Source organism: Pan paniscus, chromosome 8 (genome assembly GCF_029289425.2).
Source record: "Pan paniscus chromosome 8, NHGRI_mPanPan1-v2.0_pri, whole genome shotgun sequence".
In the NCBI taxonomy this organism is placed as follows: domain Eukaryota; kingdom Metazoa; phylum Chordata; class Mammalia; order Primates; family Hominidae; genus Pan; species Pan paniscus.
This window is the reverse complement of record NC_073257.2, coordinates 58,254,048-58,279,376: the sequence shown is the minus strand read 5'-3', so window position 1 is coordinate 58,279,376 and position 25,329 is coordinate 58,254,048. Positions and strand designations below refer to the sequence as shown.

The following is a 25,329-nucleotide window of genomic DNA, read 5'->3' as shown; positions in this document are numbered from 1 at the left end:
CCATGAGAGTGTTTTGCTGCAGGGAGGCTGGGGACGTTGGCAGGCACTCCGGTTCCCTGACCTCCTTTCCAGGGTTGTCTGGCTTACACATCAGGAAATAATATGTGGCTCCTGGAGGTGTGTGTTTTCCTCAGCCTCCCTCAGGCACGTGTGTCGGGGGTGGGCTGGCAGTGTCTGGACGAGTGTGTGGGATGGGAGTGAAAACAGGCATTTCTCACAGGTGTGCTTGCTTCAAACATCCCGATCCTACCTGAGCTCACCACCCTGAGAGAAGGCAGACTTGAGTCTGTCGCTGCATGACCACGGAGCACTTGATTATGATCCAGCCTTATCCATAGAAATTTGTCCTGACCCACAGCCCAGCTGAGAAAGCACCAGGGAGACCAGCAGGGTTGCCAGTGACAGCTCTGCCACGCTGCATCCCCTGGCTCTGGCAAGGCCTCTGAGGGAAGGCAGTGCCACGATCCTCAGACAGCAAACCGCCCACAGGTCTGGGAGTGCTGAGGCCTGGTTGCAGCTTCCCTACCACATGCGTGGCAAGGGTCAGGGGTTGCAGGAGGTGAGGGGTGGGAAGCCAGGCTTGCCCAGATATGCTGCTGTCTCAAAGGTGATCCACAGAATTGTTCCACTCTGGGCTGCCAGCTGACTTGGGAGCTAGGCACAAGGCTGCTTTGCAGAGCCATGGTCACAGCTGTCCCCAGGAGTGGAGGCCTGCAGCTCCAGGTGGGGGACAGGCCCACAGAGCTGCTGAGCCTGTGTGGGAAGGTCTGTGCTTGCGGCCACTCCCTGGGGCTCACCTCAAGCTCAACCAGATGACCATGGAATGCGGCTGACTTTTCTTTGGAAAAGAGGGAGTGTCTGATGAAGCACTAAGGAGAGCTTCTGTAAGGTAAAATCAATACAGCGGAGGGAAAGGCATATGACAAGCAAAGCTGTCAGCATGGTGATAACAAAAGAGACTGAAAATCAAACCTGGTTCCTTTCCCAGGGAAAGGCCCCTCAGGACAGTCAGGGGCAGAGGCTCTGTTACAAGGTCCTGCTCCCGGAGCCACAGCTATGCAGTTGGAGGCATCACGCTCATATAGGTAAATACATAGAAAGTACTATATATATGATGTATTTTGCTTACTGCATTTACACATTACCTCACTTTGCAACTTGCTTTTTTCATCTAACAACCAGTTTGATATTTTCTATGTTAGAACACAGGCATCTACCTTATTCTTTCTAACTCATGCAGGATTGCTTTAAATCCTCATGGATACAGATTTTTAGGTTGTTTACTGATTTTTGGTATTAGAAACAAGGCTGCAGTCCACATCCACGTCATTTATTTTTGTACACTTGGGGGTGTGTGAGGGAGGGAGGGGCACTTCTGAAGATACATTTCTAGAAGTAGAAAAAGGGTAGATGCATTTGATCTTCTAAGTTGCAAAACTGACCTCTAAAATGATTCACTTACCTTCCTACAGGGAGAATATGAATCTTTCCTGAGCCACATCACAAGTGTTATTTTAAAAATTGTTCCTAAAATGATTGTTACTCCTTTGTATGTCACTGAAGTTTTACTCTCCATTTCTCAGATAAATGAAATTGAGCATTGTTTATTTACTGCCTCTTTCTACTTCTGTGAATTTCCATGGCTTGGCCATTTCTCTTGGCTTTTTCGCATTTTTACATTGAATTATAGGTGTTTTTTTCCTAATGTAGGGACACTAATTCTTTGTTTTTATGTAAGTGACACATATTTGCAATTTATAAGTTTATTTTCTTGTTTAAAAGATTTCATTTTTTAGAGCAATTTTAGGTTCACAACAAAATTAGGAATAAAATGAGGCAGGAGAATAGGGTCTGGAGGCAGGTAACCTAAGGGCTTCCTACAACTAAATAAAAGGGAAAAACCCTAATTTTCTACACCAAGTAAATAACTTTGTAACCTCCCTTCATCCTCTTCATTTGCATAGGGTATACACCAAGTAACCAATGGAAACCTCTAGAGGGTATTTAAACCCCAGAAAAATCTGTATTCAGGCCCTTGAGCCACCTGCTTAGGCCTGCTCCCACCCTGTGGAGTGTACTTTCGTTTTCAATAAATCTCTGTTTTTGTTGCTTCATTCTTTCCTTGCTTTGTGCGTTTTGTCCAATTTTTTGTTCAAAATGCGGTACACCCTCCACCGGTAACAAAAGTAGAGATTTCCCATTTACTCCTGTCCCTACACATGTACAGCCCCCCAGTTATCAATATCCCCCCCCCCACAGTGGTGCATTTATTACAATCCATGAGCCTACACTGACTCATCCTCATCACTCAAAGTCCATAGTTCAAGGTTCACTCTTGGTGTTCTACATTCTGTGGATCTGGCCATGTATCCAACATTATAGTGTCATACAGAGTAGTGTTATTGCCCTGAAAATCCTCTGTGCCCTGCCTATTCATCCCTCCCACTGCCCTAGCCCCTGGCAATCTTTTTACTGTCTCCACAGTTTTGCCTTTTCTGCAATATCATATCTTTGGAATCTTATGCACCCTTTTCAGATTGACTTTTAGTGATACACACTTCAGTTTCTTCCACGCCTTTTCATGGCTTGATAGCTCATTTCTCTTTAGTACTGAATAGTATTTCCATTGTCTGGATATTATTTATTTACTCACCTACCGAAGGGCATCTTTGGTTGCTTCCAAGTTTTGACAATTATGAACAAAGCTGCTCTAGACATCCATATGAGGGTTTTTGTTGGGATGTAAGTAAATACCAAGGAGTGTGATTGCTGGATTGTGTGGTAAGAGTATATTTAGTTTTGTAAGAAACTGCCAAGCTGTCTTCCTAAGTGGCTATACCATTTTGCATTCTCTCTAGTTCCTGTTGCTCCACATCCTCCTCCACATTTGGTGCTGTCAGTGTTCTCAATTTTGGCCATTCTAATATGTATGTAGTGGTATCTTGTTATTGCATTATTCTAAATTTGCATTTCCCTGATAACTTATAATGTGCAGCTTTTTTTTTTTTTTTCTTGAGACAGAGTTTTACTCTTGTTGCCCAGGCTGGAGTGCAATGGCACGGTCTTGGCTCACTGCAACCTCCACCTTCCGGGTTCAAGCGATTCTCCTGCCTCAGCTTCCCGAGTAGCTGGGATGACAGGCATGCATCACCATGCCTAGCTAATTTTATATTTTTAGTAGAGACAGGTTTTTCCATGTTGGACAGGCTGGTCTCGAACTCTTGACCTCAGGTGATCCGCCCACCTTGACCTCCCAAAGTGCTGGGATTAAAGGTGTGAGCCACCACGCCCCCCAGCTGTGCAGCTTCTTTTCACATACTTACTTGCCATTTGTATATCTTCTTTTGTTTGTTAAAGTCTTTGGCCCATTTTTCAATCAGATTGTTTCCTTACTGTTAAGTTTAAGAAGGCTTTGTATAATTTAAGTAACAATTCTTTATCAGATGTGTCTTTGTAAATATTTCCTCCCTCTCCTAGTGTGGTCTTTTGCAGAGCAGAAGGTTTTAATTTTAATTAAGTCCAACTTACCAATTATTTCTTTCATGGACCATGGCTTTGGTGTTATGTCTAAATCATAGCCATACCTAGGTCATCTAGATTTTATCCTATGTTATGGGAATTTTATAGTTTTGAATTTTACATTTAGATCTATAATCCATTTTGAGTTAATTTTTGTGAAGAGCATAAAGTCTGTATCTAGATTCATGCTTGTTTGTTTTTGCATGTGGATATCCAGTTGTTCCTGCACCATTTGTTGAAAAGACAATCTTTGCTCCATTGTAGTGTCTATGCTACTTTGTCAAGGATGAGTTGACTGTATTTATGAAGGTCTATTTCTTAGGCTCTCTATTCTGTTCCATTGATCTATTTGTCTATTCTTTCACCAATACGGCACTATCTTGATTACTGTAGCTTTATACTAAGTCTTGGAGTTGGGTAGTATCCATTTTCCAAATTTGTTGTTTTCCTACTATATTGTTGTGTTAGCTGTTCTGGGTCTTTTGCTTCCCTATCTAAACTTTAGAATAAGTTTGTCAGTATCCACAACATAACTTGCTGAGATTTTGATTAGGATTGCATTGAATCTATAGGTCAAGTTTTGAAGAACTGACATCTTGACAATATTGAATCTTTCTGGGGAATATTTACTTATGTCTATTTCTTTAGTTTCTCTTTGATTTCTGTCATCAGGGTTGCAGTTTTCCTCATAAAGATCTTGTATGTATTTTATTAGATTTAAACCTAAGTATGTATTTTTGGAGTATTAATGTAAATAGTATTTTGTTTTGAATTTCAATTTCCACTTGTTCATTACTGGTGAATAAGAGAGTGATTGACTTTTGTATATTAACCTTGTATCCTACAACCTTACTGTAACCACTTATTAGTTCCAGGAGTTTCTTTATCCATTCTTTTGGATTTTCTACATAGATGAGCATGCCATCTGCTAACAAAGACGGTTTTATTTCTTACTTCCCATTACATATACCTTTTATCTCTTTTTCTTGTCTTACTGCGTTAGGATTTCATGGTTTTTCAACATTATAAAAATTTTTAAACATAAAAACGTTTAATTATATAGTAAGAATATATATAAACCCTAGAATCTACAATTAACATTTTTCTCTGTATGCTTTACCACAGATTTCTATCTATTAATCACTGTATTCACCCATCAACTTAGGTTTTTATGTATTTCAGAGTCAACTGCAGCCATAATTATACTTCACTACAAAAGTTTCAGTATGCATGTCATTCACTAGAATTCAGTATTTGCTCATGGTTCTTGTTGATTTTGGGGTAATATTTACATACAGTGACATGTGTACATCTGAAGTGTACCATTTGATGACTTTTGATAAATGTATCTATCTAGGTAACCTAAACCCTTATCCAAATATAGAACATTATCCCAATCCAGAAAATTTCTTTTCTTTTTTTTTTTTTTTTTTGAGACGAAGTCTTGCTCTTGTCCCCCAGGCTGGAGTGCGATGGCACGATCTCGGCTCAAGCAATTCTCCTGCCTCAGCTTCCCGAGTAGTCTCAACAGCTAATTTTTGCATTTTTAGTAGAGACAGGGTTTCACTATGTTGGCCAGGATGGTCTCAATCTCTTGACCTTGTGATCCACCCGCCTCGGCCTCCCAAAGTGCTGGGATTACAGGCATGAGCCACCATGCCCGACCACCTGGCTAATTTTTGTATTTTTAGTAGAGATGGGGTTTCACCATGTTGGTCAGGCTGGTTTCGAACTCCTGACCTCAAGTGATCTGCCCACCTTGGCTTCCCAAAGTGCTGGAATTACAGGCGTGAGCCATCGTGCCCGGCTGTGATGTTTTTGTTCAAGCAAGCAATTAACTTAGTTGATCTCAAACTGCAAACTATTTGAAAGTTCAAATATCACTTTGGTTGTGCTATGATTTGAATGTATGTGTCCTTCCAAAAATCATGTGTTGGAACTTAAACCCCAAGGTGATGGCATTAGGAGGAGGGGCCTTTTGAGAAATGATTAATTCTTGAGGGTTCTGCCCTCATGAATGGATTGATGTCCTTATAAAAGAGGCTTTTGAGAATGTTCGCCCTTTTTTGCTCTTCTGCTGGGTGAGGACACAGCACAGAGGGCATCCTCATGGGAGCAGACACTGATCCCTCCCTTACCAGACACTGAAACTGCCAGTGCCTCCTCTTAGACTTCCAGCCTCCAGAACTGTGAGGAATCAATTTCTGTTCTATATAAATGACCCAGTCTGAGGTATTTTATTATAGCAGCACAAACAGAGTAAGACAGGCTGTTTTATCCTAAATTGGGCTGTTTGCAGTTTGCCTTATGTACATGTGTCTTAGGGGTCATCCAGAGGTTTAAACAGTCTATGCACAGAATTTGGGATTCTCCCTCTCCTGTGGTAGCAGTGGAGCTGTGCTACTCAGATACCCTGCTCCAGGGAACCAGAAGGACCAGCTGCAGAGAACATAATTAACTGACGATCTCAGCTGCCACACGTTTGGATCCACTGTGGGGTTCATGCCAAACTATTGCTGTCATTTCTGCCAGATGTAAGATTTCTGTAATGGTGACTTTGAGGACTCTTCATTAGCTGGCATGAGACTTTTTCAGAGGTGCTCTGCCATCTGAAGCCCTTCCAACCCAATACTTCTCTGTCTCTTTTGCTAATGTCAGACCTGCTTCACCACCCCTGCCTAACTCCTATTCGTTTCTCCTCTCTCCTTGACCACATGGCCTTGTTGCCTAAAAGTTGGTAAGTTCATTCTCACAGTGGCATGGAGCTGAATGCCTCTACCATAGCTATATGTTTATGTCACCTGTCCTGAAGATCATTCATAAGTGTGGTGGGCAATTCTCCGAGGGATGGCAGGGAGTCTGGGGCATTAAGGGGCTGGACCTCAGTCTCTAGTACCCACCCCAATAGTCAGGTCTCCTCAGAAGGCCTTGTGGCTTCAGGAACGCATGCACACCTCCCCCCTATGCCATGCTGGCCCTGTAGAAGCCTTTACCCAGACACTGAGCTGATGGCCTGCCACACTGGAAGCACCTTCCAGAGACATGGGAGACCCTGATGACATGATTCCGAAGCCAGGGGCTGGAGGGCTGGGAGTTGGGCATGTGAGCACAGGGAGAATGGGTCACCATGCCCAGGCTCAGAGCGGGCTCTGCTACTTGGGGCTGGGGAAAGAGAATGCGTTTTTATTTAATTTAATTTATTTACTTATTAACTATTTGAGACAGAGTCTCGCTCTATTGCCCAGGCTGGAGTGCAGTGGTGCGATATCCACTCTCTGCGACCTCTCTCTCCCAGGTTCATGCAATTTTCCTGCCTCGGCCTCCCGAGTAGCTGGGATTACAGGTACTTGCTACCATGCCTGGCTAATTTTTGTATTTTCAGTAGAGATGGGGTTTCACCATGTTGGCCAGGCTGGTCTTGAATTCTGACCTCAAATGATCTGCCCACCTTGGCCTCCCAAAGTGCTGGGATTACAGGCGTGAGCCACCGCGCCCTGCCCATTTTTATTTTTTATGTCATGTTAAGAACCCTGCCTCAGGAAAAAATAAGCCCCCAGCTCCCAAGACAATGCCTAATATCCATTAGCTAGGTGCCCTTCCAGGAGGAAAAGGAGAGAACAGCTGAGTGCTGGTGCCTTATGCCAGCCCTGGGGCACAGACATAAATAAAGTGGGTTTTCTGTCCTTCCAGGGGCTCCTCTCCCAAGGGACAGACCACAGAGGGGGCAACAACAGAGGTTCTGACAAATCCAGGGTAGGGACAGGAACCAAGGATGCCTTCCCAGAGGTGGTGACATTTGGGATGTGTTCCAAAGAGAGTAGACACTGCTTGAGGGAAAAAGCATCTTCTATCCAGACTTGGGTGGGGAGGCTTTTGCCTTGATAAAATCACGGTGACTATGGCTTTTTTTTTTCTCTTGGTGTGGGAGATGGCAGTGAGCTGTTTGGGGTGATTGGAACATAGCACATGGAACAAGACCCATTTTAAATGAACTGATTTATTTTTATGGCAACCAATTCTTAATTCATTCAATAGTAATTCAATTGGGTACCTACTATGTGCAAGGAATTGGACTAAGCACAAACAGAACAGAAAATAATCATCCCATGTCTCCAACAAGAATAGACATCTATCAGTGGTCGTGATTTGCTGTTGCTGCTTGGTGTGGAAATGCTGCGCTGGGTGTGGACAGGACGCTGTGCAGTCCTGCTCTGTGTAGAATGGGTCCCTATGGTGTTTACACTTTGATCAATCTATGCAGTTCCCTGAAGATCAAAGAATAAATGGAAAGGTACTGGCCTCGGAGGAAGAGATGTGACTGCCAAGAGGCCTGGCCAGACAGCCTGCCAGGCAGGCTGGAGTCCATCTGGCTGGGGCAGCTGGCCTTCCCACAGTGAGACTGGCAGTGTGCTCAGATGGCCACACTGTTCGGAATCCGGTCTGGGGACAAGTAGTAATATGGCAGCTGCTTCTTCTTGTTGCGCTCAGCAATCACGCTGACAATGGCCTCGAGGTTCTTGCGGAATCGGGCCATGGCCTCCTTCACAGGCTTCTCGATAAAATGCTCTTCTGGGTACATGCCCAGGAACAGCTGAGGGCCCAGACATGGACACACACATAGGTCAATCCACTACCCGTGTAAACTGACAGGCCTGTCTCATCCCAAGGGGCCAGCCACCGTTTGGGAGATGAAGGAGGGAGCATCTATTCACCTCCCCATATTCACCCTCTGCTGCCTGACAAGAGGGCCTCGGGAAGGCAAGTGTCGTCGCCTCCAACCTGCTTCTCTAAGGAAGGCTCCAGGGCTGGGGCTTCATGGGTAAGTGGGAAAATAACTGCCTGCTGCCAAGTGGTTACAAGATGATGCAGATGAAGCTGGGGGCTGCTGGTGTTTGCAGCCATGGTATCCTGCTGTCTTGGGCCACCCCTGCGCAGCACTCCCACCTCCCATCAGGGGTGCTGGGGCCAGCACTGGCCTCTCCAGCCCAGGAAGGCAGAAAGCAGGCCAGGGAGCCTGAAGGGGTGGCTGCCCTGTTGGGGTGCTGTGCTTATTTGCATTCTCACACAGATGTCTGCGGGGCAGAGCTAGATATCATTTTAAAAAAATACTGTATTGGATTAAGATCACAAAGCTTCTGAGCTGGAAAAGTCCAAGAAACATAAGCTATTGATAATGGGATTTTGAATTTAGTTTGTGGAGGGCAATTCAGTCTCAATATTCTTTGACCAAGGAATTTGTCTGCTAGGAATGTGTGCGGTCATACTGAACACATGTGCAAAGCCACAAAAACAAGGATGTCCAGTGAGGGACCAACACATTGGCTGGGAACAACTCAGACGCCCAGCAGTCTGGAGCAGGTTGGACTGGTCCGGCCATTCTATGCAGTACTGAGCTACCCCAAAGCGGGTGCATCCACCAAGACACACCGGATTCAGTTGTTAGGTTAAATGAGATGCACGTGTCTGGAAGGAACCCAGGAAACTCTTGGTCATTCCCTCTGGAGTACCAGGGTAAAACACGTGTGCAAGAGCTTTGTCAATAGCTGGGGGGAGGGGGCGTCACACACGACCCTCTGGTGACAGTGAGCAAAGCCTGGGCTGTGTGCTCTCCTGCCCTGCCCACCCTGAGCTCTGTCCAGGCTGAGGCCGGGGGACCTGGTGGCGGCTGCAGCCTTCTGGGCCCTTCCAGCCTTGGAAGTCAGGATTCCTTTGCTCCAAGTGAGCCTTGAGGCCCAAGTCACAAAGCCCTAAAGCTGAGGAACCGCTTAACCTGGGGTGACCTGGGGCTGTGCCCCGCCCTGCCCAGCCTCACCTCGTTTTCCTGGAACTGGCTCAGCGCCCACACTGCACCCAGATGCCAGCAGGAGCGGCCGCGGTCGGGCAGCGTGTCCACGATCTGCTCAATGGTCACCACGCCCTTGGCAGTCGGCGGCGGGGCTCGCATGGTTGGGGGCGCATTGGGGATCCAGGAGCACCAGTCGTACTGTGGAGACGATCGCCAGCAAGCGTGGGCACCCCCGAAGCCCTGCTGCCCAGCTGCCCCCTGGGCCCCGTCCTCCCCGTGCCCCCCAACTCCGGCGGGCCCTGCAGTCCGTCCATCCTCTTTCCCCGCGGCCAGCGCCCTTGGCTGAGCGGGCAGAATCCATCCTGCAAGTCCCGTGCCAGGCCCCGAGGCTGTCCGAGGGTGCGGTACGCGTGCAGAACCGGGGCGGGGGAGGAGGCAGCGGCCTTGAGAAGGGAGCCCTGCCCAGCGGGCCCGGCCCTGCCTACCTGGCCGAAGTTGACCGCGGCGTGCTGGGCGGAGGCGGTGAAGATCACCACGGTCAGGTACTCCGACAGCTGCTCCCGGCTCTTGACCGACTTGGGGAAGCCTAGGGTGGAACCACCGGCGGGCTGAGGCCCAGTCCCTGGGGACCCCAGGGCCCGGCGCCCACCCCGTGCCCGGATTCCCTGCCCCAAGGCCGGAGGACACCCTGGGCAAGACACCCCGGAGGGGTGGCGGGGGGGCCAGCGCTGCCGACTGCGGGGGAGCCGGGTCCGGAGACGTTCCGGAGACGTCCCGGAGGCCCTACCTGAGGACTTGCGGCCCCGCATGCCGTACACGTAGACATCGTTCACGAAGTCCTGCAGCTCCGGGTCCTCCTCCACCACCTGGTCGCTCTCGTAGTAGATGTCTACCACCTCGGCCGTGAACCTGGCTCAGGGGGCGCAGCCGGGGTGGGCGACCCAGCCAGGTCTGCGGAGCGGTGCCCGGCGGCAACCCCCTCACGGACGCTGGGACTCCCCCACCCCGTCCCCATTCAGCGCTAGCGGTGGACGGGCCAGGCCCGCCCCAGGTAGTCAGGCAGGGGTCCCGGCTCCTCCCCCAGGACCACCGCCCCGCGGGCGCTCACGTCCTGATGGCTTCCCACACCAGGAGCCCGTCGTCCCGGTAGAAGTAGTAGGGGATGTCTTCTTTGCTCTCCATGCCCCGGGCCTTGATGGCCTCGGGAAAGCACAGGGAGGTGTAGGTCAGGTCCTTCATGGCCCTCTGCACCATCTGCACGTGCCCACCGCCCCCTGTGGCGTTGGCCTGGAGTGGGAGGTAGAGTGCCCTGAGCGGGTGGCTCCTCCCACAGCTGTCCAGACCCATCCCTGAGGAAATGTGCCAGGGGAGGCGAGGAGGCCAGGCAGGCAGAGGCGCAAGCCCTTGTCCTGTGAGATGGGGGAGGGATGTTTAACGCAGAGAATGACAAGGGCAGCCGGGTGGAGAGGTGATAGGGAGGAGCCTCCCGCCCAATCCAATGCAAGGGACTGAACCGTGGGGCTGCAGAGTACAGGAGGGAAGGGTGCGCTCCCAGCCACAGGAGGGCAGCAGGCGTGGGCAGGTGTGTGGGGGACCCCAGCACCAGCGGGCCTGGGCTGTGAAGTCTGCTCTAGTGCTGAGCACACGACCCTCAGTCATTGCTCTCAGTGACCCTCAGTTTCCAATACCCATGCAACTCTGTTGAGGGCCTGTTGTGTGCTCAGGTGAGGACTGGAGAGACCCACCAGGAGGGATCCTGGTCCTGATCCCCATCCCGGCTGCTGAGCGATGCAGACACACTCACAAGCTCACTGGCACATACGTGTGTCCACGTGCACACACACACACATGCAAATACACCCAGGGGGCTGGGCTGTCGGTGCCACAGAAGTTTTGAAGAAGGACTTGGGTGCTGGGGTGCCAGAGATTGGTCCACGGTGGGCATTCAGCCCAAGCAGGACCAACCAGAGCTGCCCCCCAGCACTTTCTGTTTAGATGCGGCTGGGAGATAATGGCCACATGGGAACCTGAGGTGGAGCTACTATGATGAGCTCCTGTGCCCTCTCCCATGGGGGCCTGTCTGCAGCAGGAGAGTGTGATGCCAACACAGGTGAAAGAGACAGAAAGAGGGAGCCAGTGTGCATGCACCCTGGGGCATTGCTTGAGTCCCTGGATCCATTTCTGGCTGAGGCCCCCGCCCCTCTATTGTGTCCAGGTATTTGAGATAAGGCATGTCTTGTCCAGCTGCAGCTGGTTTGAGTTGGGTTTTGTCATTTGCAGCCCAAACAGTGTCTCAACTTCAGTGGTCATCTGGCCTGGTCACTAATGGGCTGGGGAAAGGAGGAAGGTTGGGGCAAGGGCCCATGTGAGAGTCCAAGCTTGGTAAGGCTACAGGGGGCTCAAAACGAGGTGGGATGCTACCTGAGGGATGCGAGGGCTGGGCAGGGCCTGGAGTCCCCGATGCAGGAGACAGTGGGTTGGGAGGGTTGGGACCCGGGAAGCAGAGTGCTGGGGAGGTCCAGGTCAGGGTGGCAGGGGTGTGGCAGATTAAGAGGCAGACACAGGTTCCTGGTGCGTAGGAGGTCAGGGGGCCATAAGGAGTGTGTTCCAGAGGGGGGTCTACACCCAGGTCCCAGAGGCTGGGAGAGGCGAGGGGTGGGAGGAGGGGACCAGGAGCCATCAGCGAGAAGGAAGACCTGGTGGTGCGCCTGGAGGAGTGCTCCTGGCTGAGTGGCACGGGCTGGAGACATCAGGAGGATGCTGGAGCCAGTGCTCTGAGCAGACTCCAGCCTTCACCCTTCCAGGCCTCCTGAAAGGGTGTCTAGATCTCAGATAGGGAGTGAAGGCGGCCAGGCTGGGCTCTTCCAGGCAACAAGTAGGGTAGGAGGGCACCCACCTTGTCAAAGAGGCCACACTCGCAGATGAGCTGCTCACGGGCCTTGGTGTTGATTGCGATGGTGAATCTCACGTGTGCCACCAGCAGCTGGGGAGGGGAGAGGAGGAGGCCTCAGAGGGAGCCCAGCCAGGTGACCTGGTGCCCCAGGGACCCGCAGCTCCCCCACCCAGGCCTGCCCTATAGGATGATGCTGGGCGCAGGGAGGAAGTGAAGGCTGGGTGCTGATCTTTCTGCTGAATAAGTGCTGGAGGCCTGCACCCCTCTGATGCTTACTAAGCATGATAATTATTCAGAGGGTCCTGGCCAGCACTTGTACAATGCTTACCTCTTTGTTCCCTGAGTTCACTGTCTTAATCCTGACCATCATTCTGTAAGGCAGCTGTACTATTTGACCTGTTTTACTGGTGAGGAAACTGAGGCACATGGGTACTTTTAGCATGCAGTCACCCCAGCAGCCAATGCTTGTAGGATTCGAGAACAGGGAAGGAGAGTGATGGCAGGGGCGGCCATCAGCATCAGCCGAGGATCACCATGAACTCATTTGCCTTTTCCAACTCTACTGGCTGGCCAGCGAGGCCCCTGTGTCAGGCCCATGCCCCAGCCGCGTGTCCTGGGGAACAGCAGGCTCCTAGCTGTTTTCTTCCTTTAGGGGCATTACTGAGTCTGAGAACATCTCTCCAGGGGTCCCTTTCTACCACCCACTCCCAGCCACAGGTCCCCCTGTGGGATGTCAGTGATCCCTCCCACTCCACATCTCAGATGCCCTCCCATAGCAGGTGGGGCGGTAGCTGGCTGTACCTTGAAAATGGGGTGCACAGCAGGCAGCTGGCGGTACATTGCAATGCCAAAAACCTCAGACACCAGATGTGTTCGCAGAAGGTGGGTGATGGTCTGGTGGACGTGGAAGTCACTGGAACGCACCCAGATTTTGGCCAAAAGCCAGTCGTATTTTGCATCCGAAGGGAGGAAAATAGGGTTCTCATCTCCCGGGATTTGGTTGAGCTGATACATTGGGGGAAAGGAAACACACTGCTATATTTCACTTCAGAGTATAGTTGTTGGAGAACTTCGCCTCTTGGGAAGTTCCAGAAGTATCTGAATTTCTTTAACAGTGACTTTGGAATCAGAAGAGCCTGGAGGGGGTAAAGGGCCCTGCGGTGGTATTTCCTGTCCCAGCCATATTACTTACAACCTGCATGACTCTGGATGACACACTGGGCTTTCTAAGCTCCGGCTTCAGCATCTGTCATGTGGGGACAGTGATCGCTCGGCTAACAGTTACTCAGGAGCTGGCAGCATGGAAGGAGTGGGCAGGCGGAAGGCCCAGCAGCAGAGGGGGAGGATCGCTGTCTCCCTCTTCCCTCCTTGCCCTGCTCCCTCTTCTACTTCCTCTCCTTGGTCTCCCATACTTTCCTCCCTCTCCTCTTCCCTGAAATGCTGGTGCTCCCCAGGGTCTGCCCTGGTGCTCCTGTCTTCTTTTCTTGCCCTAAGTCAGCTCCTCCTGTTTAAAGTCTTGGGGCCCTCCTGGTACTGAGCCTCCCAGATCAGGGTCTGCAGCTTGAGCTCTGCCTGGAGCCCACACCTGTGGCCAGGCACCTCCTGTAGCAGAGGCTGGACCTGTCTTCCCTTCCCAGTTTCCACTCCACACTGGGACAAGGTGAGTTTTTTTCTTTTCCAAAATGCAAATCGTGTCATGTTAACTGCCTCCTCAATCACCTCTTAATGCCAGAAAATAAAATCCCCAAGCTCTGTGGTGACCTGGTTGCTGATGCCTCTGTACACACAGCCTCACCTTCGTGCCCCCACACCGGCACCCAGCCCCAGGTCCCTCCACGCCAGCAGCCCTGCACGTTGCCCCGTTACTGAGAGCCCAGCACAGCCTCAGCACCCGACAGTGAGTTCTCACGGGAGCCTGCAGCAGGTGCTGGCATTGCCCATTTTTACATGAAGACATGGGGGTATTGGAGGGGTTGACAGAAAGAATGAGGTGGGTGGCAGGGCTGCAGCCAAGAGCGGCCAGGAAGGGGCATGGCCAGACTTTAGGTGCTGGGAAAGACCAGTGTCACTGCAGCACAGTGGTCGTGGCTGGGGAGGGAGAACTGTCCCAGAGCACACAGCTGTGTCACTTGCTATAAGTATTGTGGAAGGTGGGGTCCTTGGGCGTCTCTCCCTCGAAAACAGTGCTGTCCAATAGACATATAATGCTACCCCACACATGGAATTGTATATATTCAGGAAGCCATATTAATAAAAATAAAAGGAAACAGGTGAAATGCAGGTGAATAATATAATTTTATTTTACCCAATATATCCAGAATATTATCACTTCAACATGAAACCAATCTAAAACTATTAAATGAGATATTTCACATTCCCCACCTCCTTATTCTAAGTCTTAAAAATCAGGTGTGAACTTTGCACTTGCAGCAGGTTTTGGTTTGGACGAGCCAAATCCCAAGTGCTCCAGAGCCCTGGTGGCCAGTGGCTCCACCCTGGTCAGAGAGACCCCAGAAGCCTCAGCACTCCCTGAGGACCAAGGAAGGGGGAGGGAGGAGGGAGAGCAGAGTGTGACTTGCACATTAGGCGTGCCTGTCTGTTTATACTTGAGATTAGTTGGCTGCTTTTAAATACCAGACAGTTTCACATAAAAACTTGAATGACCTGGTTTTCTTGAAAAATTAGAAGGTCTCAGAACTCTGCACCCAGGTTCTCACAGAACTACGCTCTTGTCCCTTTTACAGAGTCCCAGCTCTCAGGGTCCCCACTGCCACACCCGTTTGCATGAGATGCCTGGGCCACTGATACCTGATCTGTGCCCTAGAATGCTGGGCTGCCTGGCATGCTCTGAGACACTTTCTGACATGTCCTCACATGCTCTGACATGTTCCTGATGGCTCTGGGACACTGACATGTTCCTGACATCCTCTGGGGCCGAGGAGCCCCCCTGTTGTGTGCTAGGGGCTTTACCCATGCTATCTCACTTAATCCTCACTTTGACCCTGCAAGGCAGGTATTCCTTGCTGTACCCATTTTACATGGGGGGAAACTGAGGCTCCAGCTGGTTTAGCAGCTCTCCCAAGTCACACAGTAGGTAAAGAGCTCAGCCGGCAACATGATATTGAACAGGCAAAAATTGGAAGCAATCCCTCTAAAAACTGGAACAAGACAAGGATGTCCACTCTCACCCCTCCTATTCAATAGAGTACTGGAAGTCCTAGTCAGAGCAGTTAGGCAAGAGAAAGAAATAAAAGGGATCCAAATGAAAAAAAAAAAAAAAGAGGAAATCAAATTATCTTTGTTCATCCATGATATGATTCTATACCTAGAAAACCCTGAAGATTCCTCCAAAAGACTCCTAGACTTGATAAACAACTTCAGTAAAGTCTCAATGTTATAAGTAAAATGCTTGTTTAGAAACAGAATGCTTGTTCCTCGGTACTGCAAGGAAAAATCAGCATTTAGACAAAAAGTTTTAGCAAGCCAATTTTACTTTCTGCAGAAAGGGTGCTCCTCGCAGATGGAACAATGGCGAGAGCACACCTGAATAATGGAGAGAAGCAATTTTTATTCCTTACGCAGCTTGTCCCTGCTACCGTGTCCTGTCTCCATTGGCTGGAGCCAAACCTCACAGTCTAAACTAAAACCCGACTGGCTAATAACTTAAAACTTTTCTAAATAGGTAAAAGCAGTGGAAAGACAAAGGAAAAGAGGAAGTTGCTTATGAAAGGACTTAGAAAAGTAATAACATTTCCAAATAAGGAAGGGGCATGGGCTGCAAGCTGGGACATGCCTGTGAGCACGTCCAGCACAAATATCTTGGTTAAAGTACAAGGACATAGAATGTACTCATTCCCTTATATCTAACAGCTACATATGATAGGGCTTAACAAAAAGTTATTAGCACAAAGCGAAAAGGCTTAAAAAAAGTTAGTCTTTAGAAAAAACTATTATTTCTAACACATAATTTACTCCTTAACAAAAAAAAAAAACTTTTGACTTTCTACACTCAAGATACAAAATCAGTGTACAAAAATCAGTAGCATTTCTTTTTATTTGAGACGGAGTCTCACTATCACCCAGGCTGGAGTGCAGTGGCGTGATCGCAGCTCACTGCAACCTCCGCCTCCCAGGTTCAAGCAATTCTCCTGCCTCAGCCTCCCAAGTAGCTGGGATTACAGGCAGGTGTTACCACGCCTGGCTAATTTTTGTATTTTTAATAGAGACGGGGTTTCACCATGTTGGTCAGGCTGGTCTCAAACTCCTGACCTCAGGTGATCTGCCCACCTCGGCCTCCCAAAGTGCTGGGATTACAGGCGTGAGCCACTGTGCCTGGCCTAAAAATCAGTAGCATTTCTGTGCACCAACAATGTTCAGGTTCAGGCTGAGAACCATATCAGGAATGTGGTGATCTCAGTTACAATAGTCCCCCATACACAAAATAAAATACCAAAGAATGTATCCAGCCAAGGAGGTGAAAGAGCTCTACAAAGAGAACTATAAAACACTGATGAAAGAAATCAAAGATGACACACAAAAAAATGGAAAAACATCCCAGCTAATGGGTTGGAAGAAAGCAATCTACAGATACAACGCAATTCCTATCAAAATATCAACATCATTTTTCACAGAATTAGAAAAAAAAAATCCTAAAATTCATATGGAACCAAAAAATAGCCGAATAGCCAAAGCAATCCTAGGCAAAAATACAAAGCTGGAGGCATCACATTACCTGACTTCAAACTATACTACAAGACTACAGTAACAAAAACAGCATGGTATACTGGTACAAAAATAGGCACAGAGATCAATGGAACAGAACAGAGAACCCAGAAATAAAGCCATATACCTGCAACCAACTGATTTTTGACAAAATCAACAAAAATAAACAATAAGGAAAGGACATCCTATTCAATAAATAGTGTTGGAAAAACTGGCTACCTATATGCAGAAGAATGACACTGGGCCCCTACCTCTCACCATATACAAAAATTACCTCTAGATGGATTACAGACTTAAATGTAAGACTTCAAACTTTAAACATTCTAGAAGAAAACCTAGGAAAAAATCTTATGGACATTTCCTAGGCAAAGAATTTATGACTAGACCTCAAAGGCATATGCAACAAAAACAAAAATTGACAAATGAGGCTTAATCAAATTAAAGAGCTTCTGCACAGCAAAACAAACTATCAACAAAGTAAACAGACAACCTACAGAATGGGAGAAAATATTTGCAACTATGCATCCACAAACGACTAATACCCAGAATCTATAAGGAACTTAAGAAAAAACACCACCATTAAAAAGTGGGCAAAGGACAGGAACAGACACTTCTCAAAAGAAGACATACAAGTGGCCAACAAACATATGAAAAAATGCTCAACATCACTAATCATCAGAGAAATGCAAATTAAAACCACAAAGGGATACCAGTCAGAATGGCTATTATTAAAAAGTAAAAAAATGACAGATGTTAGCAGGATGCAGACAAAAGGGAATGCTTACACACTGTTGGTGGCAGTGTAAATTACTTCCATCCCTGTGGAAAGCAGTTTGGAGATTTTGCAAAGAACTGCAAATAGAATTACCAGTTGACCCAACAACCCCATTACTGTGTACCTACCCAAAGGAAAAGAAATTGTTTTACCAAAAGGACATATGCACACATATGTTTATTGCAGCACTGTTCACAGTATCAAAATCATGTAATCAACCTAGGTGCCCATCAATAGTGGCACCAGATAAAGAAAATGTGGTACATGTACTCCAAGGAATACTACATAGCCATAAAAAAGAATGAAATCATGTTCTTTGCAGCAACATGGATGCAGCTTAGGATTGGCTCTTAAGCCATAATCTTTAGTGAATTAACCCAGAAGCAGAAAATCGAATACTGCATGTTCTTATTTATAAGTGGGAGCTAAGCATTGTGTACACATGGGCATAAAAGTGGGAACAAAAGACACTGGGGACTCCAAGAAGGGGAGGGAGGGAGGAAAGGGTTGAAAAACTGGGTATTGGGTACTATGCTCAGTATTTGAGTGATGGGTTCAATAGAAGCCTAACCCCAGCGTTATGCAATATAACCATGTAACAAACCTGCACATGTACCTGAATCTAAAATTTTATATATTGAAAAAAAAAAACTTCTGACCAGTAAAAAAAGAGCTGAATGAGGATGGGCCCAGTGCTCTGCCTATTTCAGCCCATCACTCTCCCTTCTGCTTCTCTTCACCTCCTGGCCTGACCGGGCCTCACCTGCCCATCTCCTTGAGCTCTTGTACTACTGAGCTGGGCCTTCCCCAACCCATCCTTCACATCCTCCCACTCCTGTCCAGGATTTTGGCCTGCCATGGGATGCCAGAACTTGCCCTGAGCAATTTGTGTTTCTTAAATTTGTTTTTTGGGTAAGGAAGTAGCTTTACGTTTCTGATTAGAAAAGAATATGTGCTTATCGTAAAAAGAAATTTGAGTCATGACAGGAGAGCCTGAGAAAGAAAGAAAACATCATCTCATCTTCCAGCGCCCAGGGATAACCACCAAATTCTGGGGAGCCTCCTTTCATAGGTCTTTGCATGTGTGCACACTTATCTGTCCAATTTTCCATCAACTGAATATGATTATAATCAACATCTGTCTCTTTGTTTTGCTCACCTGTCCCCCACCGGGCCATCACTGTGTTCCTACCTGGTGACACCGCGTCCTTGTGTCCCCATGCTGGCACAGTAGGCCTGCTGCATCCTTGCATTCATTTTACATAAGTGAGACCATGCCCATTGCCTTAGCAGTTTGAAGGAGCTACTTGTATACGACAGATATGTATCCTTTATCCGTCCCTTGTGTCTTGTTTTTCCACTGTTAACTCATTGTGGAGACCCCTCCAGGTCAGCTGGGAGGGAACCAAAGCATTCCTTTCAAAGATGCTTCAACGTTTTATGGTGAGGACATGGAAGGGCTCACTCACTCAATCCTCTTCTGCCTTCAGACTGTTTTCAATTTTTTTTTCCCCATCACAAACTATGCTCCTATTGCTACCCACACACATTTGTGCTTTCATTTCTGCTGAGTGGCTGCTAGTGAAGGCTGAGCCTTGGGGGTTTGGGTATGTTTTCTTTGAGTAGACAGTGCCTGCCCTACTGTTCCTCAGACAGTTTCACTCTCCTGGTGCACACCTGTTCAGTGCTACTGGCTGTCAGAACACTTAAACGATAAAGTCCCCTCCAGTGCTCCTCCAATTGAGACGGAGCAGGGGCCTCCTCTTAGGGCACTGTAGCCCCCCAGCCCCCCAACAGGGCATTGGAAATGAAGGAAAATCCCGAGTTCCTTGAAGGGAAATTCCAGGCACCTAGCTAGCCCTGAGAAATAAATGAGCAACTTGACAAACAAGAGGGTAACAGCAGCCTAAAACAACAGCCAAGGAAGCCAGAGTCCTGGGCTGTTTGGTTCCCTCTGGAAACTAAAGAGAACCCCTGAACATGTGTCTCTGAGTTGTTTTTCAGAAACCCAGACCCCCACCAAACCGATCCACTGGCACAGAGACCTCAGATAAGAGGGAACTGAGGACTGAACTCTGAGCAGGCTCTTTGTTCTAAATTTCTTCCTGGGGGGCCTGGGGGAAGTCCCGCCCACAAGCCACAGCTAACATTCCTTTCTGGTAACCCAAATTTTTAAATGAAACTTCTCTTCCTTAACCATTTTCAAAACAACAAATTTTTGAATCTACCTATGACCTGGAAGCCCACCCCCACTTCAAGATATCCCGCCCTTTTAGGCCAAAACCAATGTGTACCCTCCATGTATTGATTAATGATTTTGCCTGTTAACTTCTGCAATTCCTGAAATTTACTCCGCCTTTAAAAACCCTTACCTGCAAGCCATCAGGGAGTTCCGGTCTTAAGAGTGAGCTGCCCAATTCTCCTTTTTAGGTCCCCACAATAAATGCCTTGTGTTCTCCTAGATTCTATCCCAATCATCTCAGTGTTTGGTTTTGCTGCACTGGGCAAGCAGATCCCAGTCCAGCTCGGTAACACAACTGTCCTCGCCACGACAGCCTCAACCCCAGGATCCTCTGACCGCCCACTGCAACATGCACCTGGTACAGCAGGCGCTGTGGGATCTGCTCCGGTGCTGACCGAAGCTCTGACCTTGCTCCGGTGCTGGCCGAAGCTCTGACCTTGGGCTGCCCAGGCCCACCAGTTATCCCGTGAACACCGCCAGGCTGCAACAACTCATGAGCAGAGCATGGGGCTCCGTCCTTGCTGGTGTCTGGGAGTTAACCCTTTGTTTTTCCAACCAGGCATGTCAGAAATGATATCTCATTGTTAACTTTCATTTGCATTTCTCTAACTACAGGTAAAGTTAGGAGTTTTTCCATATGCTGGTTGCCCATTTACATTTCTTCTTTTGTGAATTGCCTGTTCATATTCTCTGCTCATTTTTCCACTGGAGTATTTGTATTTTCCCGTCAATGTAAAGGAGCTACCTGTGTATCATAGATAGGCATCTCTTAGCTGTCACTTCTGTTATGGTTACTCACCCCAATCTCTGTTTTGCTTTTTGGCTTTGTTTATGGTTTATCATTCAAGTTTTAAAACATTACATAATCAAATATGCTTAGCTTTTCCCTTATAACTTCTTGGTTTCCTTTTCCTTCTAAAAGTCTTCTGAGTGTCCGCGTAATTAGTTTTTCTAAATTCGTTTACTTTTTTCATTTTAATTTTTACTTCATCTGAATTTTTTTTTCTTTTTCTTCTAAGCAACTCTACATGATGAGATTTATTTTTGTAAATGGCATGACAGAGCAGTCCAATTTAATTTTCTTCTCATGCAAAGGCAGTGTGATAGCATCATTAAAATAATATCCCTTTTTCACTGAGTTGAAAAACCTCCATTGTGATACACTGAATTCCTCTGTGGGGGAGTCCATTTCTGGATCTTACTCTATACTGTCCCCCAATTCTCTCTGTTTTCAAGCACAGCGTCTGCTTAACAGTAACCTTACAAATCCAGCAAGGAAAGTGTTCCTTCTGTGTTTTCTTTTACCTTTTTTTTTTTTTTTTTTAAAGACAGGGTCTTACTCTGTTGCCCAGTGTGGAGTGCAGTGGAGCGATCATGGCTCACTGCAGCCTCGAACTCCTGGACTCAAGCCATCCTCCCACCTCAGCCTCCTGAGCAGTTGGGATTACAGGCATGCGCCACCATACCTAATTTTTTCTATTAATTTTTTTTTTTTTTTAGACATGAGGTCTCACTTGGTTGCCCTGCCTCTCTATGTGGTTTTTATTTTTTTCAAAAAATTTTTGACTATGCTAGATTTCTTTTTCCATATGAATCTTTCAGTTTTTTAATTGTTTTCTCTCCTTTTTAGTTCCTCTTCACCACCACCACATCCCCACCAAGAAAGATAAAAAATTCTGGCTGAAATTTTACTTGGAAGTGCATTAAGTTTTTATAATAGAATTTGGTAGAACTGACATTTTTACAGTTTCCTCCCCAATATCAAATCACTGTTAAGAGTTCATTGTATATCCTTTAAAATAACTTTATAGTTGGCCGGGTGCGGTAGCTCACGTCTGTAATCCCAACACTTTGGGAGGCTCAGGCAGGTGAATCACAAGGTCAGGAGTTCGAGACCAGCCTGGCCAACATGGTGAAATGCCGTCTCTACTAAAAATACAAAAAATTAGCTGGGCGTGGTGGCAGGCGCCTGTAATCCCAGCTACTCGGGAGGCTGAGGCAGGAGAGTTGCTTGAACCCGGGAGGTGGAGGTTGCAGTGAGCCGAGATCACGCCACTGCACTCTAGCCTGGGTGACAGTGTGAAACTCCATCTCAAATAAATAAATAAATAAATAAATAAATAAATAAATAACTTTATAGCTTTTCCTTATATGGGCATTATATTTTATTGTTAGTATGGAGAAAGGCTATTGATTTTTTTGAGAAATATATTTATCTAAACACTTTGCCAAATGAATTTATTAATCTAGTAGCTTTTAAAAAAATTAGAATCTCTTGTGTTTTCGAGGTCTACCATAGCATTACCAGAAAAGATCATCTTCTCTGTTCTTTGACAATATGTTTATTGATTGTTTTCCTGTTTTATCATGTGGTAGGACCTCTAAAATAATGTTGAATAAAAACAGTGATATCAGCATTCTTATTATTTTAATGGAAATGGCATTAGAGTTGCACCTTTTTGATGTTAGCTATCTTTATCATATAAAGTAAGGTTCCTCCTATTAATTTTTATTAGTTGTGGCTATTAAATGTTATTAAATTCCCTTTTAGTGTGAATTGATATAATCATAAACTTTATCCTTATGGGTATAATACATTATGGTGATAGCTCTCTTGATATTGAAATATCTGGAATAAACCCTGCTTGGTTATTACATATAGTCATTTAATACACTGCTGCACTCACTTCGCTAATATCACCTTTAGTTTTCTTTTAAATCTTTATTTAATACTTGGATTGGTCTTCAGCCTTCTTTTGAAGCCTGCCTGTATCCAGTTTCAGAACTAAGCTTACACCAGCTTTATATGATCAATTTGGGGCTGATAAAGAGCCCTGGAAATGTCGGCTGTCTAGTGGCTGGGTGAGACTCAGCTGCTTGCTGTGTAGGTCTGTTTCCAATCACTATACGGAAATTGGCCTATTTTCTACAATTTCTTCTAATTTATCTTTTCCTAGGTTTTTATCCATTTCTCTAATTTTTCAAATTTTTGCCATATTACTCTCATTTAAAAAATATGTAATCATAATTACTGTTCTTTTTTTTTTTAAGAGACGGGGTCTTGATATGTTGCTCAGGCTAGACTGCTGTGGCTATTCACAGGTGTGATCATAGCACACTACAGCCTCAAGTGAGCCTCCTGCCTCAGCCTCTCAAGTAGCTGGGACTACAGTTGTGTACCACCATGGTGCCTGGCTATAATTACTCTTTTTATGATTCCTTTTTTATTCCAAATCTTGCATATTTTTTTTCTATCTCTTTTTTTCCATCAGCCTCATGAGGAGGTTATTACTATTATTTTTTGGACCTTTCAAAGAACCAGATCTTGGATTTACTATCCTCTGGCTTTCATTTGCTTGAGTCTTTATAGTTTGCAAAGTTTCCATTTTCAGAAGAAGAAAGAGACTCAGGAACATTCTGTGGCTTGCTCAAGGTCCCACAGCCTGCTAGCAAGTGGCTGAGCTGGAATTTAAGCTAGGCCCCTGACTCCAGGCTGCTCCAAGAGATCTCTGAGCCAAGCTTTTGAAGGCACCATCAGTGGTGCCTGGGATCTCCGGGGATCTCCCAGCAATTTTGTCTTCTTTTAGGTCACCTGTCCCTTTACCTGCTGCTTCAGTTTCTTAGGCACAGGGCTTCCCTCTGGTAACAGACAGGAAGCTCCTCTGAGGCTACGTGCCCCTGGGAGACTGTGGGGAGGCTGGAATCTAGAGTCAGATGACCTGGCTTGAATCCTAGCTCTGTGGCTGGCTGTGGGCACCTGTGTCTCAGTTTCCTTATCTGGGTAAAATGATCAACATCAATAGAGCCCACTACCTAGGATGGTTGTGGTGATGATTACACAAATAAAGATAGGTTATCTAAAACCCCAGTGGTCAAATGTGCTTCAGAATCCAGAATTTTTAGGATTTTAGCAGTGGGTATACTTCATTATGTGCCATACCCCCTCCCACCCCCGGTCTAGGGCAACATACTATTTTACAATCGAACAGAGCAGTATTTCTGCAGTGATCCACATACGTATCACATTGAATGGAAAAAGCCTCTAAATAACCTCACCTATTGCTTCAAAGAAGGTTTGTTTACAAACAAAGAATTTGCTGCACAGTTTTGAAATATGCAGCAGTTTTCAGATTTTTTAGATTTAGAATTGAGGGTAAGGGATTGCGGACTGTGCAGGTTAACCCATAGGATAGCCTTGGCATGTGGCTGGTGCCTGACCTATGCAGCTGCTATTGTGTCCACAGCTCCCAAGGTCCAGTTCATGGACATTATTTGCTGAATGCTCATCTGCCAGTCTCCCACGGTGTCCCCTGCGCAGTTCCTCCCTACTCCCAGGGACCTATGCCCAGTCCAGTCCTGGCCTTGGCCCCTGCTGTCTGCACACCAGCTCCCAGCCTGGCAGCAGGCTGGTGCCAGGAACAGGGGGAGACAAAGCCCTGTGCCCGCCTGCCTTTCCTCCAGGGTCTTCCTCTTCCTCCTGCCTCATCTCCGGTGGACATAAGAACTCACATCATCATCAAAGGTGGCATACCAGGACTGGCCTGGTTCCTGACCCCAGAACCCATGGTGCCCCTCAGTGGTCTTGGTCTCCAGCTCAGTCCACAGCTTCACCTGCCTGGCCCCTGGCAGCACCTTGACTGGGGGCCCTTGGTCAGGGTGCTGGGGTGGAGAGTGCAGAATATGATCCCAGGGCAGGTCCTCCACAGTGTGCCTCGACTGGCCAGGGGCTTCTCAAGTGTGCCTTGGGGAGTAGAACCCTCTCCGCCCCTATGGACAGCCCACCTCAGGGCCTGCAGGAAGCCCTAGTGTCTTTCAAGACATAGCTTCCTCAGCTGGAGTGTGAATGGAGCCACCCAGGAGCCCTGGGTCTTGGAGGACTGAGCTGCTCAGAAAGGTGTGCCCCCCAGCAGCCTACCTGGATGGCAATGGGGACAATCTTGTTGGCCAGGTTCTTATACAGCAAGCAGATGGGAGCGGCCAGGAACTGGAGTGTGCAGGGGTCTGTTTTGTTGGCATCGATGCCATCCAGCAGCTCAAAGTCCACGATGAAAATGTTCCCTTGCTGCAGGAGGCAGAGAGATGTGTCCAAATCAGGCTCAGCAGATGGACCAAAAATCAGGCCTGGGGAAAGAGTGATGACCTCTGGGGACCCCTCTCCCTTTCCTGCGACTCAGTGGAGCTCAGAATGTGTACTTCTCTCCTCTGACTCCAAGGCTGATTGATTCACATGGAAGGTGTTCACAGGTTGTGGCAGTTCGGGGTAAGATGAAGGAATGGCAGCAGCTCATTCGGCATTTGTGGTGTCTGAAACCTGCTTGACTGGCACGAAAGATGAGAGACCGACCTGAGTGTCAGTTTACTAAGAAGAAAGAGGTTAGGTGAAATAGATGTGA

The 25,329-nt window shown here is 47.3% G+C and overlaps 1 protein-coding gene and 1 long non-coding RNA gene across 2 annotated transcripts in view; one reads left to right on the top strand and one right to left on the bottom strand.

Annotated features, from left to right (window-relative positions):
- The first annotated feature begins 807 nt into the window (after positions 1-807).
- LOC130540530 (uncharacterized) lies at positions 808-9,311 on the top strand. The gene is made up of 3 exons (XR_008954516.2): positions 808-889; positions 989-1,085; positions 8,766-9,311. It is a non-coding gene; the product is annotated as an uncharacterized LOC130540530 (long non-coding RNA).
- ALOX5 (arachidonate 5-lipoxygenase) overlaps positions 7,497-25,329 on the bottom strand; it is a 70,191-nt gene continuing 52,358 nt past the window's right edge. Inside the window, exons 7-14 of the mRNA XM_003816753.4 lie at positions 24,852-24,998; positions 12,999-13,202; positions 12,201-12,287; positions 10,413-10,591; positions 10,092-10,213; positions 9,790-9,890; positions 9,332-9,502; positions 7,497-8,110 (exon numbers count right to left, since the gene is read on the bottom strand). Coding sequence (XP_003816801.3) covers positions 7,931-8,110; positions 9,332-9,502; positions 9,790-9,890; positions 10,092-10,213; positions 10,413-10,591; positions 12,201-12,287; positions 12,999-13,202; positions 24,852-24,998 — 1,191 coding nt within the window. The 3' untranslated portion in view covers positions 7,497-7,930. The remainder of the gene's footprint in view (positions 8,111-9,331; positions 9,503-9,789; positions 9,891-10,091; positions 10,214-10,412; positions 10,592-12,200; positions 12,288-12,998; positions 13,203-24,851; positions 24,999-25,329) is intronic.